This window comes from Stylophora pistillata, chromosome 5 (assembly GCF_964205215.1).
Source record: "Stylophora pistillata chromosome 5, jaStyPist1.2, whole genome shotgun sequence".
Taxonomy (NCBI): domain Eukaryota; kingdom Metazoa; phylum Cnidaria; class Anthozoa; order Scleractinia; family Pocilloporidae; genus Stylophora; species Stylophora pistillata.
The window spans coordinates 3,270,906-3,288,767 of NC_142523.1; the positions used below are offsets into that span (position 1 = coordinate 3,270,906).

The following is a 17,862-nucleotide window of genomic DNA, read 5'->3' on the forward strand; positions in this document are numbered from 1 at the left end:
CCGCAACTGGAACTTTGCTTGGGCAGGTAACTTTAACGACGATCGTTATCAATTTAAAAAAAAGGCGTAGTGGTACCTTAATGAGAAGTCAATCCTGAAGAATAATGCGTGCATTCGGAAGCGCATGAATATCGCCAACTTCAAGCTCTAATTTAGAACTTGTGTGTCTCTGCCACTGGAAATGAACACTTTCAAATACACTTCGAACTTCTTTGGCTCCGTGGACAGACGTAGGACAAAGACATTGGCCATTATTTATCTCTTTGGGATGAGGTCGGAGGATTTTGGTCTTTTTACGATAAAATATACTTGATACTCTTAAGGCTCGGCAATGTTCTTGTGATCTCCCACTTGATGGTAATCAATTTACTGTCAATTTTCTTGAGTCCCTTTTTATACCCTGATGGCAACGACTGATCCCCCTCCCCTCCCCCCTGAAAACTGTGGGATCCTCCAGATTCCTCCACACCCTCCCCCGCGGTAATGAATAATGATGGTCTCTAAGAAAAATCAGAATAGGCCAGTTTGGATATATCAAAATTAAAACTTGGCTCCAAGGCTTGGGGAAATAAAGCAAAAGAAATCACATCCAGGTTGAGAGATGAATAATTAATTTCTTTTGTTTCTTTCTCCCCAGCCTCGGAGCAAAGTTAGAATTTTAATATATCGAAAATGGCCTCTTCCCGTCAGGAATCGAACTCTTATCCGCTTACGTTTTTGCTCATGGCTCATCTTTCTCTTTCTCAGGAGCTGGTACTAGCAGCAACCCATGCAGGGACACCTATTACGGAAGTCGACCTTTCTCTGAGATTGAAGTCAGAAATGTTGCTCGATATCTTTACAAAAATCGAGGGAACCTGATCGGTTATATGGATATTCATGCCTACAGTCAACTCTGGATGACCCCCTGGGGTTACCAAAGAGCTTACCCAGACGATTACTCGGAGCTGGTAAGGGACCAGTCGATCTCTATCATACGGGGTTTTCAGGGGGAACGCAAGGGGGATAACTAGTCGCCAACGTGATAAAAAGGGGGACTATGGAAGATTGACGGCCAAGTAACAGCCAATGAGAAAGTTTAGAAATATATTATAAAGCCCAATGGGGAGATCAGGTAAATTTTATCGTGACAAAACCAACATCTTCTGACCCCTTCATAGGTAATAAATAATAACCGGTCCTTAGTTTTCAGAGAAAAGTGTTCCATGTCTACTCTCATTTTGGTCGGCAAGGTGACAGTGGTGATAAGCTGTAAAGGCGATAAAAAAATCGAAAAATGTGCATAATAATAAGCCTTTAATTCCTATGAGTGATCAGCATCTGGTTTCCCCCCCACAGTATCCTCCCATCCCTCCCCCCCTTCCCCCACCTCCCCCGAATCAACGTTAAGTCCCGAGAATAAAGAAAATGGAGCTAAAGAAGCTCTCTATTTTGAAACAAATTCTCCTTGTCAAAACCTTAGAGGATGTATAGAGAACAACATGGCGAATATGTATACTGAAGTTAGGGTTTACTCGAGTTTATATTGTTCAAAAGTTAATAAACAAAATCTTTTACTGACGGTATTTTTTTGTAAATTGAGGATCGAAACCAGAGCTTTTTAAAAATATAATATCAATTTTTGTCGTTAACTTGAAAGTCGGCATCAGCTACACTCCGCCAAAGAATTTCGTTCTCGCTGGTGATCCGGCCATAATTGTTGTGTCATTGACAATTTTACTACCTTTCAAAATTCCTTCCAAACGCATTAAAACTACAACAAGGTGCATGATCGCAAACAAAAACTTAGATGAATATTCTATAGAGTTGAATGAAACGTCTCTGATGGGGATTGCAACACTTCAAGGGCTCGAAACATTACGAGTTCATGCCTGTTAACCTTTTACACCCCGCTAACATCAGTACGCATATTCTCCATACTTTCCTCTATACATTTTCTAAGGCGCTGACAAGGAGAATTTCTTTGAAAATCAAGAGCCCTTTTATTTCGTGACCACTTACTTTCTTCTAATAACTTTAATGTGTGATCGGGGGGGCGACATTGTCAAGGCCACTCTTACGGTGTCAAACGGTTTATGTTAATCCTGCTTGCAAAAATTATTTCCCGACGAGAGAGGGGGTGGGCGAGTCGTAGCCAAGACGATAACTTGATTTCTCAGGGTTAAGTCCATAGCTACAAGTCAGAACATCTGTGGCATACATCGTATTAGAAATCATGATTATGAGCGCTATGTTGTTATAATCTTTGTAATCTGCTTGTTTGTTTCTCACTCAGAAACGTGTCTCTGACATAGCAATCGATGCACTCTATAATTCTGGATATCGGACGCAATATAGAGTTGGTCCCTCGTCTATAATTATTTGTGAGTTGCAAAGCTATCTTAAGAAAATCATCATGCTGTGGCAATAACATTATGACCGAAATTATGCCAACATAGTTAATCCGAGCCTACATTTATGATTGTGAAGCAAAAAATGGTGTCAAAAAGCACCTATTTTCATGATCATTCGAACTTGCTCCGCCTCCAAAGGAAACTCGACGGGATAAAAAGAAGAATTACAGTGGAAAAAAACCGAGGAAGGCTTAACAAAATGGGCTGAATCATGAAAAGTCTCTGTGATTGAGGCTTTGAGAACAGCAATGAAGAAAACAACCATAAGACAAGAAGGCCACGAATACCACGAAATAGGTGGTTTGCACGTTACGTCATTGCCGCCATGTTGGTGGACGCAAACAATAGATATCTCCGTATGATGCACGGTCCTCGCAGTAGGTAGCGCTATTTATGCAATAGCGAAAATCAGACCTGAAAAAAATCAGGCCTGTACGAGTTCGAGTCCCGTACAGGCCTGATTTTTTTCAGGTCTGATTTTCGCTATTGCATAAATAGCGCTATCTACTGCGAGGATCGTGCATCATACGTATCTAATACCGCAGTTCAAAATATATGAACTTCATATATTCATTGTATCTCAATAGATATCTCATTAGCTTCTTTTGTTCGTCCACCAGCATTTGTTCCTTTCACCATTGTTACCTGTGTCTCTAGAGATTGGTTGCAAACCACCTATAAAATTGATAAAGAACGTCCATACTATGACTACAACAGCTGATGTTTGGCTGAAAAAAGATCAATAAGAAATGACAAGAGTACCAAAGCTAGTAGCAACATATTGCTTAATATAAAATGGTGGCAGAATGTGACTGTATTTGTAATAAAATGGGCAAAGTTTTTGCCAATTTTAAACAGTTTCCTCCACTGTGGGTTTCCACGCGAGAACGTAATCCCATGTGACTTCTCTAAAGAGGGACGCGGTGGGTAGACAGTACCGCAAATTTTGGAAAGAACTGCCCCGTCCGCTTCTTATTTAGTTGATGACGTTGTTAGCGTTGAGAGGTGATTATATTTTTGATTGATAAGTTATAAATTGATTGACGTACAGACTCGAACCAACTGACTGATTGTTTGATTGGCTGATTGTTTGAATGATTGTTATCTGTTTAGTTGGCTTATGATCTGATTAACCAGTTTACTATAGTCTGTTGAATAAAGGCTGATAGTTTCGAAAGAAACTGTTTGGGGCTGCGTCGGTGGGAGTAACGAAATAATTTGGATATATCAACAAAGTTGAAGTGGTAAATTGGCCACCGTAACGATTACAAAAGCTGACGTTTCGAGCGTTAGCCCTTCGTCGGAGCGAATAGAGAAATTGTGGGTTGTGTGTGCTTTTAAAGGCAGAGAATGGAGCTACGTTAATGGTGCGAACATGGCAACGAGAAAAGATTAGTGGAATGAATAGTCTATTGACTGGTTCAATAATTCGTAAAATTGGCTCTTCAAAAGCCACCTTCCAATTATATAGGAAGTAGTTTCTCATACAAAGATGCTGAGGTGTAGAACAACCTATTCTAAGATCTGAGTTCTTTAAGCTTCCTTAAATGAATTCAAACGAAACCACGTCATTGCTGCTTTAAATGAGACACTGCATCCTTGTAGAGCAGCCTTAGGACATGATACGTTGTATTTTATTTATTAGTTAGGGAGAATTAGAAGCTTTACTTCATGCTGAAGGAATTTTAACCATGTAAAGATAAAGTTATCACTCAATCAATTAATCAGAAATTCAATTGAATTCAATATGTATTACTTTTTTTGTTTTTTTCCTTTTTTCAGACGCAAATTCAGGATCCACAAAGGACTGGGCTTATGGGGTCCTCGGTGTCAAGTACTCATTTGCCTTGGAACTAAGAGACAAGGGACGATATGGGTTTGCATTGCCAGCCAATCAGATCATACCAACTGGTATGGAGACATTCGCTGCCATCAAGGCAATGGGTGCTGCACTAAAACTCTCATGAAGAAGTGTCTGTCAGCTGCATAATAATTACCATTGAATAGTGTCCCAGGAAAAAAATTTTCCTTAGAATATTAATTAAAGGGGGTATTTGATTTCAAATTGTGACAGTTTAATCGCTGCAACTTCAATCACAGTCTGAAAAGAATTATGCCAGTGTTAAAATGTTTGAGTTCTCGTTCGACAACAATGTTTGGAAACCACAATTGCTGATTTGTAATAGAATGAATCAACATAACATTCTTGGAGATAAGGATGGTCATCTTTGTAGAGAGACAGTGGGAGAAAGAGGGGGTAAATATCTCGTTATTTATCGTTAGTGTTTTATACTACGACTCAATGAGGTGTTAGCTGAGGTGATTAGTATAGGTAATCGCATGGGGCCGAGTAAAATTAAGGATTAATATCACGCACGTTTGCGGAAGTTGCTGAAATTGCCCGAGTCACGCAATGACGAGGGCAATTTCTGCAACTTCCGAAAACACAAGTGATATTAATTGTCCGGGTCGGACACATATAGCGGCGTCGGTGTCGAATAACAACAGAACAACTGATTAACCCAACGAATTTAATGACGGCGAAGAATTCCAATGTTTACAAAACCATCCGGTCGCCCTTTCATCATAAATTACGAGGCTCAGGGAGCCGTAAAAACCACATGATGAAAGGCGGTAAACGAAAGAAAAGAAAACAGTTTTTACGTACCTAACTCATTCACAAGCGCTTTTCCACGTGCGTAAAGGGCTCCAAAATAAAAAATGACCACTGAAGGATTGTGGTCTACTGACATACAAAAAGAAGGAGGAACGGAACGGACTAACATAAAACCTTGTTGAGGAATAGCCTCAACATTAATCCTTAATTTTACGAGGAACCATGTGATTACTTGTTTATAATATAAGGGGCAAAATATTTTCTTACTGATCTCGCGCAAAACGGGACGCCATCGTTACAAAACAAACAGAAAAATCTTTACCTTGGCAGCCGTTGCTAAACGATTTTCAGCCAATCATTTTCAAGTAATTTTGCCCGGGGCAATTACAAAAATTAAGAAAAAAATGTCCTCTGTCTTGACCAATCACAATTCAGTAATTTTTCCCCTTATATAACAGCAGAGATATACATTTACTTCCAAAAAAATTGATTGGCTTTCAAAACAAGGACCCCAGAATCTCTGAACCATTTTGTTGAAAATTTAGAATTAACTTCAAGAATCACGGGGGAATCCAGGTTTTTCAGAAGGGAATATGGTGACTTGTAACAATCTGTCTTTAACCCCACACTTTGTTATTTCATTTTTATTTGTGTAAGGTGTGCCTGCCACGCACAAACCTGTACCACCATGCACAAACTCAGCAACATCTCAAAATGCCAGACTGAGAGATAAAAGTGCATCGCTCACATAAATTTATAGGCAGCACGCGATGGCTAAAATTTTAGAGTAATTTCAAATTGAGCATCGAGAGCGATCCGAATTTGTACTGGATTTTCTCTACCTTGTTCTATGATCGATTTGTATACATCGCGTTGTCTTCTCAGCCTTTCAGCTGCAAAGACTTGATCGCTCCGTTTTCCCGCGCTTCGGTCAACTCCAAGCAATTAGAATATTTTTTTTTAGTGTTCTCAGAGGCTCGTTGTGAAATTTTCTTTGCTTTACTGTGTTTTAATTGAGCATTGGTATTACTTTAGGTTTAGTTTTACAACCCTCAAGGGAAAAAATGTTCTGTTGCAAGTGTTTCGCAATCGTTCTAAAAACTGTGTTGGGAGTTGTGGTGGAAGGATTGGCTAACCATTTTACCCCCCACCCCCCCCCCCCCTCCTTTTGGATTCTCGTCTGTTCGAACTTTATAGCTTTTCGATAAGAATAAAGCAGCTTGTGCCAAGCTTAAGTTTCCTATTTTCGGATCCTGCACTTATCAACTAAAAATTAACAAACTTATTTTCTTCATGCCCACGAAGTACACATGTCCTCATTCCAAGTTTTATAGATTTTTTTTGAAGCCTTGTCTTTCTCACAGGAGCTTTTGACAAGACGAAGGTTCGCGGATGTGGACCACACCATGGAAAGGTCTTTCTTTAAAATCCCTCCAGGACACTTCATTGCCGCTTTCCTTTCCACAGCGTTGGGAAAGCAACGTAATAGTTTCTCGAGGGAGCACGTGATCCCACAGATTCACTCGTGAAATGTTTCCCACGTAAGCATCTCTCGCCTGAAAACCAATAGAGTCTTGGTCGTTTCCTATGACAACGCTGCCACCAGGACGAATTTTTTTTCCTTTTTCTAGTTCGTTTCCACTCCAAACAGTTACACCATCCAGGAATATCTCATAAGAACCATTCGTGTTTTCCCACGTAACGGCAAGGTGGTGCCAGATACCGTCCGGAGTAATAGCAAAACGATGTTGCCTGAAATAAAGCAAAAGTTCTTTAAGTTAGGAGACTGAACCATCCCATAGAGCTTAAGGTCATTTGATTTCAGATCTAGAGGGCGGATCCAGTATCCAGGCTCTCCCTCTCTTTACCCCCTCCCCCTTAGGATTGTTTTGCCTCTTGTCTGAGACCAAAACCAACAATAGGATCGCATATTGTCACTCAATTACTGTTTTATTTTGGTGGGGGGGGGGGGGTTGTTGAGCTGATAGAGAAGGGATGGTGTGGTCGCTTGTGTGTTCTGGAGTAAGAACTGCATGCTCGCGGACAAATTTCTTATGGGCGATACCGTGATTTATTTTGTCAGCAAAATATCTATTTCATGATCGGTCAGTAGAACGTTTACATATGGTCATAGAGTTCAATATGGCCTTTCTGGAATACACTCTCTAGAAAATTTATACCTATAATGATAGACAAAACTTTTTAATTCTTAAGACTACTCACAGCACCTGGAATGAACGAACACATTGATTATTAGGAACTAAAGTATAAACGGACATTTTGGGTACTTACTTTTTTACATCTTTTATTCGAACTATAAAATAATTATTCCTTTCATGAATGAATATTTCATTGTAAGCTACACCAGCGTAGTAGTTGAAGTATGTTTTGTCGCCATTGTCTGTGAAGCTCACAAACAAACTCAGAGTAAAAGCTGACAGAGCTGAGAGCGTCGGGCCGTAAACATAGTCTTCATTGGTTCTTCTTGGAAATTCCAAATCATAGCCGAAATAGGGATCTGAAAGTAAAAAAAAAAAAACAAACCAAAACAAAACAAAAAACTAATATGAAATGACTGATTGGCCAACTGGCTGATTAACTGACTGACTGACTGACTCACTCACTCACTAACTGACCTGCTGACTCGCTCACTTACAGACTGACTTGCTGACTGGCTTACTAACTTATCTGACTGACTGACTGACCGAAAGAACCAGTGAATTATTGATTTAAAAAACAAATTAACTGATAACCTTCACTGATCGTGATTGGTAAACTGATGCATTAGTAGCTGACTGAGTCAGGAATTTGTTTGATTACTTTCCTTAAAATCTTCCCTCTTATTGTTAATAGGAAAATGATATATATCTTATTAACCAAGCGCGAGGGCCGTACTGGGAAAATATCGGCCCGAGGTCTTGACAGTACGGACCGAGCGCAGCTCGGTCCATACAAAAAAGACCGAGGGCCGATATTCTTCCAGTACGGTCCCGAGCAAGCTTGGTTAATAAGAGATTTATTAGACGACCGAAGTTCAAAGGGACACAACTGCGGTATCATTCGGGACCATTCGGGAAAGTGCCCGGTCTAATACTGAGACAATATTGGCCGGAAATAGAGCATTTTGTCTGGTTGATTTTAGTTATTGGCCCTCTGACTGCCCGAGTCGTGTAACAAACTAGATTAATTAATACGTGTACTCACTCAGCCCAAGACATTCTGAAGAGATACTGTTTGTCACGTTATCAAACTGCTCCGTCCCAGTTGGAAATGCGTACCAGCTTATCAAGTTACCCATGTGACTATAGCAACCTTCTGACAACTTCACTATAGCACTGAGTGACAATTCAATTTTCCATATATTTACATCTGTAACATCTCCGAAGAAAGATTCATTCTTTTGAAACTCGCCGCCAACCAGTTTCTGCAACTGTCCCAGCACTATAGACCCTGAACTGTTGAAGGTCATTCCCGGGCTCACACTCTGCTTTTTTCCAATTAGAGAGCCGTCTATATAGAGTGAGACGTTTCCGCCAGTTGTTTCCCACGTGAAACACACGTGATGCCAAGTGTTATCCAAGAGAGGGACATACGGGAAATCACTAAGATTCAAAGATGGATACTAGTGACCGACTGGGATGATTTTGTTATACCTGATATAATGCAGCTATCTAACATGGACCCTGCTTCAAAATTCACATTTGGAGGTAAGACTTTTCTTATTCAATCACTATGCAAAATAGGTGCATAAAATGATGAAAACCTAATTTCAGATCCGAGTAGCCCAAAAGGCCTCCCATCTGAAATTAATTTGGGAAAATACTGGTTTTAATTTCCCACGCACGAGATTACTGTGTGATGGATGTCCTTCCCCGGGGTGGGATGGGTGGGTTGGGTTTAGGTGAATGAACCTAGGAGGGGACTACGTGTCCTATTGTTCCTCCGCCTGCACAATGTACAAATCCCCGGGGTGGGATGGGTGGGTTGGGTCTAGGTGGATGAACCTAGGAGGGGACTACGTGTCCTATTGTTCTTCCACCTGCACAAATGTACAAATCCCCGGGGTGGGATGGGTGGGTTGGGTTTAGGTGGATGAACCTAAGAGGGGACTACGCGTCCTATTGTTCTTCCACCTGCACAATGTACAAATCCCCGGGGTGGGATGGGTGGGTTGAGTTTAGGTGGATGAACCTAGGAGGGGACTACGTGTCCTATTGTTCTTCCACCTGCACAATGTACAAATCCTCGGGGAGGGATGGGTGGGTTGGGTTTAGGTGGATGAACCTAAGAGGGGACTACGCGTCCTATTGTTCTTCCACCTGCACAATGTACAAATCCCCGGGGTGGGATGGGTGGGTTGGGTTTAGGTGGATGAACCTAGGAGGGGACTACGTGTCCTATTGTTCTTCCGCCTGCACAATGTACAAATCCCCGGGGTGGGATGGGTGGGAAGGGTGGGTTGGGTTTAGGTGGATGAACCTAAGAGGGGACTACGCGTCCTATTGTTCTTCCGCCTGCACAATGTACAAATCCCTGGGGTGGGATGAGTGGGTTGGGTTTAGGTGGATGAACCTAGGAGGGGACTACGTGTCCTATTGTTCTTCCGCTTGTACAATGTACAAATCTTCAGAAAAAAAAAAAGGTTTCGAAGCTTGATGTTTGTGTTGTGTACTTCATAGTATAAATACGGAGTGTCGAATAAACTAAACTTGTTTACACAGAAGTAAACAGTCCTCTCTCAATTATAACTAGCAGCTGACAAATGTACCCACATGTATACCTATTTTTCCCTCATATTTGGTCTCAGTAATAAATTTTCAAACCTTTATCAAGCGCAAATAGCTTACCTGAATTGATCCTTAATGTAAATTCGTACAGTCTCCTTTGCGTAAAGCTGTAAAGCGCAACTGAAATCACTGGTGACGTATGACATAGGAGTGCTAACTCCATATTGCCTTGGAATGGCCTTAAATCGGAAACAGACAGTCAATGACGTCATCTCAATGCTTACGCCCACTGAAACTGAAACATGATCTCCTGAACTGCTATTGGTGAAACGGAAACCTGCGAAAGAGATGTAATGACAGTCAAAACATTACAATAAAGGATTTCAATTGGCAGGATTTTACTTACTAATAGAGAAAAAGAAACAGAAAGCCTTGAAGTTTACCACTTAAAACACTGAACATTTCTAGCCCTTTTAGTAGAAAACGACCCCAACCTTTATGTAACCCAGACCAACAAGTGATGGAAATCTAGTTAATTTCCTCTCAAGGTCACGTGAAGTATTTTAAGATCACTCCCGTTTCCTGAGGTTCCATGAGGATCCACAGATAACTGAACCTGCATTACGAGATTTTTTAATATGGAAAACTCATATTGCACCTTCGTTGTTCTCCATCCAAAAAATTCGAGAATTGCCAAGGAACGTTGGAGCCGCTACCCTGATTCTAAAAATAGCTTGTGAGAGATATAATTTGGTGTAATATGTATATGAGGGATGCAGTCTCATTTAAAAACTCTCTCCTGTCATACACAGCATTGTGAGCTTTTTGTCATTCTTACCCTTAAGATGCTGGCAAAGATCACCAGTATAACGTTCCTGACACTGACAACAATAAGGAGCTACTCTGCTGTTAAAGACCGGATGGCATGTTCCACCATTTTGGCACCTCATTTTCAAGCATGGTTTCTATAACAACAAACGCTGATATATTAAATACTTTGCACAACAAATGACAAATTTTATAATTCATAGGAAGGGATTGAGTTACTAATTAAGTGAAATAAATATACTGGATTATGGTAGGAAAAAGAGAGTTTGAAATATTTCGTTTTTATGTTGGAATAGTTATGGAAATGAAAATGTAGACTGCAAGTCTGTTTGTGCTTTTGCATTGGTCCGTATAAACTTGGGCGCTGTTTTAACGAAATTTTTGAAGGAGGACGGAATTAAAGTTGTAACAGACAGGATCATTTAGCGATCGATTCTTACCAATTCAGAGTCGTAATAGGAGAAACCATCTCCTGGTAGTAAATCATGCGACCTCGTCAATCTTGTCTGGTCATTCAATTCGCAGATGTGTGGTCCTTCAAGAATATTGTCTCGATAGTTAAACGATTCACACCTCTCGTGACGCAAGCATGTCAAAGAGCATTCTATTTCGGATCGAACAGTTCTTGAAAGGAACACGTGATTCTTTAACGCCCAACCTGATGGCAGAAAGTGAGCCAGTACAGTAAACCAATCACGATGGCTTAAACTTCAACCAAAGCATGCGTGCGGGGAGTGAAAATAATATCTTGGCAGCACAGTTCCTTGATGCTGTATAAGCCTCATTTTTACGTAACTTTGAGATAATTTTTGCCATAGAAAGTATGCATAGATGGCAGCCCGCTCACTATTCCTTTGTACTCCTATGGGTTAGCCCAACTGGCCTCATCTTTGAGTTAGGGTTTTATATTTCCTAAGACATATCGAAGAGGCTAGTTGAGGTAATCTGCATAAATACAAAAGAAAAACAGGCGAGTCTGCCATTTATCCATAATGTGACTGCTAAGAATATTTTTTCCATTTCTGTAGCGAATGAGACACCAAAAGGCAATAGACAAGACTTGGAGTATGCACATTAAAAACTAGTGTCAAAGAGTACCGCTATTGCAGGAAACGTATTTTGAACAATTCAATGCTTGCGAAAATGTTCATGCATCACACGAGTACATCTCGTATCATCCTCAGTAAATATTATATCTTATTAACCAAGCGCGAGGGCCGTACTGGGAGAATATCGGCCCGAGGTCTTGACAGTACGGACCGAGCGCAGCGAGGTCCGTACAAAAAAGACCGAGGGCCGATATTCTTCCGGTACGGTCCCGAGCAATCTTGGTTAAAAAGAGATTTATTATAAGACTGAAGTTCAAAGGAACACACAAGTGCGGTATCGTTCGGGACCATTTGGGACAGTGCCCGGTCCAATACTGAGAGAATATTTACCGGCAATAGAGCACTTTGATTGGTTGATTTTAGTTATTGGCCCTTTGACTACCCGAGTCCCGAGTCGTGTAATAAAACAGATTTTTCGAGTCCACATGCAACTTTAAAAGGTAACCTTTGGCACAACACCTGTAATGGGGAATTACTTTATCCAAGAGAACACGAATTGAATAAACGTTAAACTGAGATCAATTCCTCGTAAATTACTGAATATGATGTTAATTAAAAAACAAAATAGAAGAAAAAAAAAGGTTCTTGTAATTAAAAGAGAACTCTATTGCAAATATATCTTTCAAAATTCAGCGACAGACGTGTCGTGTATGGTACATTTTCTTCAGTGTACAAAACCCACCAACCATAATGAGCATCATCCAGATCTTATCAACATAAATTTATCATGACAAAGGAGGTGCCATCATCAAAGCAGCCGCTCAGTAAGACTAAGCGGTAAAATTAGATTTGACAAATTATCATTGAATGAGGCTTGAAGGGCGATCTGTTCTCTCAGATCATCCTTGTATTAGGTCATCAACTTGCATTGTCTCTCCTGTTGTTATAACAAACCTTTTCCCTTGCGCTGATAAACCGCATGACGCCAGTTTTGCTGGCCGCCATTCTCATTCCTTGGACATCCTCCCTCTGCTCTTACCAGCGAGCGTTCCGGGTGAAGAATCAATATGAAAACTGACAATAGACACAGCTGGATGGATATCATCTCTAACATTAAAAAAAAACAGGCTTGTTACTGACAAGTTATTTTTCAACCCACAAACAACTTATTATTTTTATACATTTTCAGCGCTGTGCATGCCAACATGATCCGCTAATCATCTCATAGTTTGAAATTCTCATCCAGCTAATGCTTCATCTTTTTCGGTCACGGTAAAACGTGTTTGATATCTTCCTACAGAAATTAATAATAATTACTATGCATAATTAGTCTCGACGTAAAATGAATGATTTGCATGCTAACCAAATCGAATCACTACTCTTAAGGGAAAAATTACTGTTAAATGAATTGAGGACTTCGTTAAAAAAGACTTTATAATCTAAAGAGCTTTAAAAATGATGATAACAATCATAAAGGAGTTACAAATTACACACGCATATAAGAAAACCTAACTAGTAAAAACTCTAGCAACGAAATCAAGGCTAGAAAGATATCGAGGTAAAAAAAAATCATAGGTTACATATATACCGAAAATCAAAGACATTTAATTGGATAGAGGAGAACGCTTCTTAACAGTATGATAGAAAAATGATACTTACCGCTCTGATACAATCAATCGAAAGTTGCCGATTTGAAAATTGTTACAATGAGGTTTAAAAAAAAAAACTTATCTTTCGCTAGTGTTATTTTATTGTGTCTAATTTTATCTCCAATTTTCTGCATCCAATCATCTACCGGAACACTACACTTCTCAAGTGGAACCGAACGCACTTGCACGCAGACAAACTTTTTCAGCTTTTTTTAGAAAGTTACGCCGAAATTATGGAAGTAAAAACAGAATGAAAAATCTCTTGCTAAGTAAACTGTAAATACTAATAAACATATTTCGACTTGCATGGTCTAAAACATCCTCAAACATCTGCTACTAATTTTAAAGATCTAGATACAATCTGTTTTTTCTCAATTCTTTTCTTTTGCCAAAATGGTTCGGCTTTGTTTCTAGGAATCGCAAAAGAAAATTACTTTCGCTTTTCTGAGTTTTAATTAAGTCACTGCAGGACAAACGAAGTATTCGATAAAAATCAAATACATACGGTCTACGAACGTCAATCTGTGACACTGTTAAGTAAAATGTGTCAAAAAACAGAGTTCATTTAATTGCGCTGTGTCTGTGCGCGCACTTTCGGTCTGTTTCACGTGCAGCTCATCTAAGGATAAGTAAATGACTAACGTACACGTTGTAATGAAATACTTGGTCATTAGCGCCAGACTTATTTATAAAGAAATGTAACGCCAGAATCGATGACCATCGTAAAATGTACTGGGTATCGACAATTACCGAATTATTACCGAAATCTCCTAGCTTTTAGACAGCTTATTAATAAAGTGGCTGCTTGATTCGTTCTTGAGAATAGTTCGAGGAGGTAGAAGTAAAATAATTTGTTTTGAGATTAATCGGAAGTTCCCCGATGATCGTTTTTACTGAGGAGGGAGTAGGAAATCTAGAATATTCTGAGCATCTGTATGAACTTTGGGTGCTATGAATTAAATGAGATGCTTAGGATTGTACATAGTGTGGCAGCATTTGGGGGATTGACTATCGCATCGATAGCTGATTTACCTTGTTGTTTTCCTGAGATTCGATCGATGAGAACCTGAAAGCTGTAAAACATTCTAAACCAAGTTCGGTTGAATCTTCGGATAATATGTACGTTCTACTTAACTGAAATTCAATGTAATGCATACATTGCAAATTTAATGTCCGATCGGCGAAGCGTTATGCATCCAATTCTACGCTTAGAGCTATATTCTTTGTGAATTTCAAGATATCAGCTAAGTTATGCGTGGCTGAAACTCCTTTTCTGCACCTTCTCGACTGCTAAAACTGACATGACGTAATAAGGAGGCAAACTGGAGTAGCATTAAAACGATGACAAACCCTGTTTTTTTAAGCCATAACTGATCTTTAGAATTGAACTTTAGAAACAAATTTAACTGAGTGTCGAAATTAATCCGGGATATCTAAGGTTTCACTTAACTTTGCTAATCAAAGTAAAGTGCTTTGCTTTGCGATTGGTCCAGAAAACTCGTGCATTCCCCTCAACCAATCAAATGCGAAAACTATAAACAATTGCGAAGTGGTTGCTCGCGTTTTGCGCACGTCAAGCTGTTTTCTTGTTTTCACTTCGAGTTCTCATTCGTTAATAAAAATGTAAACTTTCCTTCTGATTGGTCGCTGGGATTATTTTGGTTTTGGTTTTTTGACACTCCGTTATAACCTGCTTTATCATCTTTTCTAAAAGCGTCTTTTGTAAAGCCAAGATTATTATCTTCATGAGCGACTGAAAGCCAGACTGTACTGGTCTTCAGTGCATTACCGACAAAGAAACTAAAAAAATTTAAGAAGACGAAGCTTGACATGATGGTTCAACGGTGAATTTTGTTTGGACTTTTTGAATAAAACGACTTTCCAAAATATGAAAGAGCTTCAGAAATAAACTTTTTGTCATTTATCATCGCTGCTGACCCAATATTGTGTTTTGATTATTTATCGACTAAACGCAAGGAAAGAATCCAAGGGTCGAGTGTTCCGTAATTCCTTTACTCCCAAAATCTCCTTAGTAACTCTCCCTACAGTCTGCCATACAATTCTTATGATTTTAGTTCCGAGAATTTGGTTTTGGATCAGCTAATAATCCCCTAACTGATATATTTTTATTCCTATTATTTGTTTGTTTGATATTTTAATGATATTGTAAGGAGAAATTGTGTCTCGGTAACTTCTAACGGGCACTTTTGTCTGTGGACAGTTTATCGTATGGCGACGGTGGTCTAGACTAACCCCGGTTTTCAACTGAAAGTTTCTGATGCAGGTTTTTATGTTTTCATTGAAGCAAGCATACAGCTCTCTTAAGAACATCTTTACAATTTCGCTCAGTGTAGCCCTGATTGCAAATATATCTGGCCAGCGCTTGCTTCCTATTTTATAGAACCCCAGACGGATGTTTTGATGTTTCGTTAATCAGTATTGAATGATACGAAAACTCATTACCTGTTGCTTACTAACGCTACTAGTTGTAGCCTTGGCAGTTTTTGATTTCACCTAAGCCTCCAAGAAAATGTGCTTCCTCCACTTAACTTCTAAACTAAACCTGTTTGTAGTCTTCAGTCTTGTCATCTTATCTAAATAGGTCAACATTTGATCCCGCTTTTTAAACAATTTTCAGTAAATGTACAATATTGGTTCAGAGACTAAAAACTGCTAATGGAACAAATAAATTTCAAGAGATGACAATCTATTTACACTGTCCAATCTCAAATATTAAATCTTTTTTTCAGCCCCCTGTTTTCCTTTCAGTCGATAATTGTTTGAATTGGATAACAAGTAGTACGCTGAATTCCTACTTCTATTTTCTTCCTGGTTACGATCTTAACTCGTTGAAGTGCTTACAAAACCGGCAAGAATAACGATTTTTCGAACTCCTTTGTGAAATAGAAATAGGTTTGAATTAACCCATGGTTGGAAAAAAAGCATGAGCGGATGTTACAATGTTTGAATGAAGATGGAAAGCAAGATTAGGCTCGAAGTCTAGACAGTTTCGAAAATTAAATCGTTTGAGGATTCAGTTTTTGGCTGTTAGATGCAACAAGCCCCGTACGGCTTACCACTATAGTTTTAAATGTAGAAAGTTTTATATGTGGAAACAATTACCCTCGATATATGCTCTGAAAGCTTGGTTAAAGGGAATTTGCTGTTCATTTAATGTTATTCTGTTGAAACACACCAGAGGAATAAGTTTTAAAAGCATGCATGTGATGGTACTTTTCAGGCCAAAAACCTTTGTAACTCAATATGATTCGATTCTAAATGTCAAAGCACAAGTTTGCTTCCAGTTTTAGAAATATTTCCTCTGTGGAACAATGTACATCTATTGAAAATGAAAGATATGGAGATGCAATTTACAATTCGACTTTCTCGATTAAAACTGGACTTCAAAATATCATTCTGAGCTTCATAAACGCATTTTACCGAGGGAAAATTAAATTTCTGAATTACAAAAAAAAAGTTACCCATATTGCGTTTTAATATATTTCAATTTCCAGCTAGACTTCTTAATTCGTTTGCCGGAAGCAAGTGTTAGTGCCAAACAGTCAAAGCAGAGTTTCCTAAATGAAATACGATACATCATGGCAAATTCATTTTCCTCGAGTATGGGAAGTAAATTATGAAAAAACATTTGTCAATTTACTTTCGTCGTTATACTGAAAAACCTTCTCGCGTCAAGATGTAAAAAATGCATATATAAATGAAATGAAAAAATTGTTTTACAATATGTTTTTCGGAATTAACATTTTTCATTAAATTGGTAACTATTCTTGAAACTTATTGTCTTTGTAAATTTTATTCCAGAAAAATTGCCATTGGACGTTAAGTGTGCGTCTTTTAAGGCTTTTTTTCATTTTTTTTTATATTCTTTTTGTTACTATGCACCGGCTGGGCCAGAATTAAAACTTAATACCTCGCAAATGTTCTTTTTCAAGTGTTCTCAAGTGTTCTTTTTGACAATAACAAATGGACACGGAAGAAAAAAATTCTCTTGCGAAGATATTTGAGGTAACCATTTGGCGCAATTTCTTCACGCTCTCGTTTTACAGAATACATTGCTCTCAGAATCTCACATAGATGTCATTTACCTCGAAAACATGTTCTAAACTGTTTTCATATGCGAGATATCGCGGCTGTCACAAGAATATGCCCTTACCGTGTTCTCGTAGTCTTAAAAACTGGAACTTTAGAACCTCGCTTTGAAGAGTTTTGGTTACACACGCAACGTTTAGACTATTCGAGTTTCTAACAGACAACTTAAGAGTTGACGAGATACTTCAAGAAATATATTGTAAGCTATTAAAGAGGAGAATCTGTGGCAGCTGCAGAAAGATATGCTAATAAGATAATATTTTTTGTGTTTATAATTGGCAATTGGTTCTCGAAGTTATCACCTACAGAAATCTTTATGACAGCTTAGCTTTTCCGTTTCTTATCGAAAGGAATTGATTTTCTTTATGTTCTATTATATTAGTGCCGAAAACGTAAAAACAGCTGCGCTAAATCATATCGAAAATACTACTGCCGTATTTTGGCTGATAACGTGGAGAAAATTTTCTTCTATTGGAACCAATGAAGCCA

The 17,862-nt window shown here is 38.9% G+C and overlaps 2 protein-coding genes across 2 annotated transcripts in view; one reads left to right on the top strand and one right to left on the bottom strand.

The window, feature by feature from the left end:
- The window catches only part of LOC111335646 (carboxypeptidase B), a 12,590-nt gene extending 8,132 nt beyond the window's left edge, over positions 1-4,458 (top strand). Inside the window, exons 7-10 of the mRNA XM_088759569.1 lie at positions 1-26; positions 748-950; positions 2,276-2,363; positions 4,176-4,458. The exon at positions 1-26 is cut by the window's left edge and continues 65 nt beyond it. Of these exons, the coding sequence (XP_088615695.1) occupies positions 1-26; positions 748-950; positions 2,276-2,363; positions 4,176-4,360 (502 nt within the window). The 3' untranslated portion in view covers positions 4,361-4,458. The remainder of the gene's footprint in view (positions 27-747; positions 951-2,275; positions 2,364-4,175) is intronic.
- Positions 4,459-4,910: 452 nt separating this feature from the next.
- Positions 4,911-17,606, bottom strand: LOC111335643 (uncharacterized). The gene is made up of 8 exons (XM_022941625.2): positions 17,438-17,606; positions 12,569-12,721; positions 11,006-11,223; positions 10,576-10,702; positions 9,858-10,074; positions 8,215-8,612; positions 7,303-7,528; positions 4,911-6,762 (listed from the first exon to the last, which is right to left on the bottom strand). The coding sequence occupies exons 2-8, from the start codon at positions 12,717-12,719 to the stop codon at positions 6,369-6,371; spliced, it is 1,731 nt and encodes a 576-aa protein (XP_022797360.2). The 5' UTR covers positions 12,720-12,721; positions 17,438-17,606; the 3' UTR covers positions 4,911-6,368.
- Positions 17,607-17,862: the final 256 nt, after the last annotated feature.

What these genes read in the sequence shown, in the direction of transcription:
- LOC111335643 (XM_022941625.2), bottom strand. Translation starts at nt 12,719, where the DNA reads ATGATATCCATCCAGCTGTGTCTATTGTCAGTTTTCATATTGATTCTT. An exon ending in TTATCAGCGCAAGGGAAAAG is followed by an intron (nt 11,224 to 12,568) that starts GTTTGTTATAAC and finishes TTCTGCCATCAG; the next exon opens with GTTGGGCGTTAAAGAATCAC. An exon ending in TCTTTGCCAGCATCTTAAGG is followed by an intron (nt 10,075 to 10,575) that starts GTAAGAATGACA and finishes TCTCTTTCGCAG; the next exon opens with GTTTCCGTTTCACCAATAGC.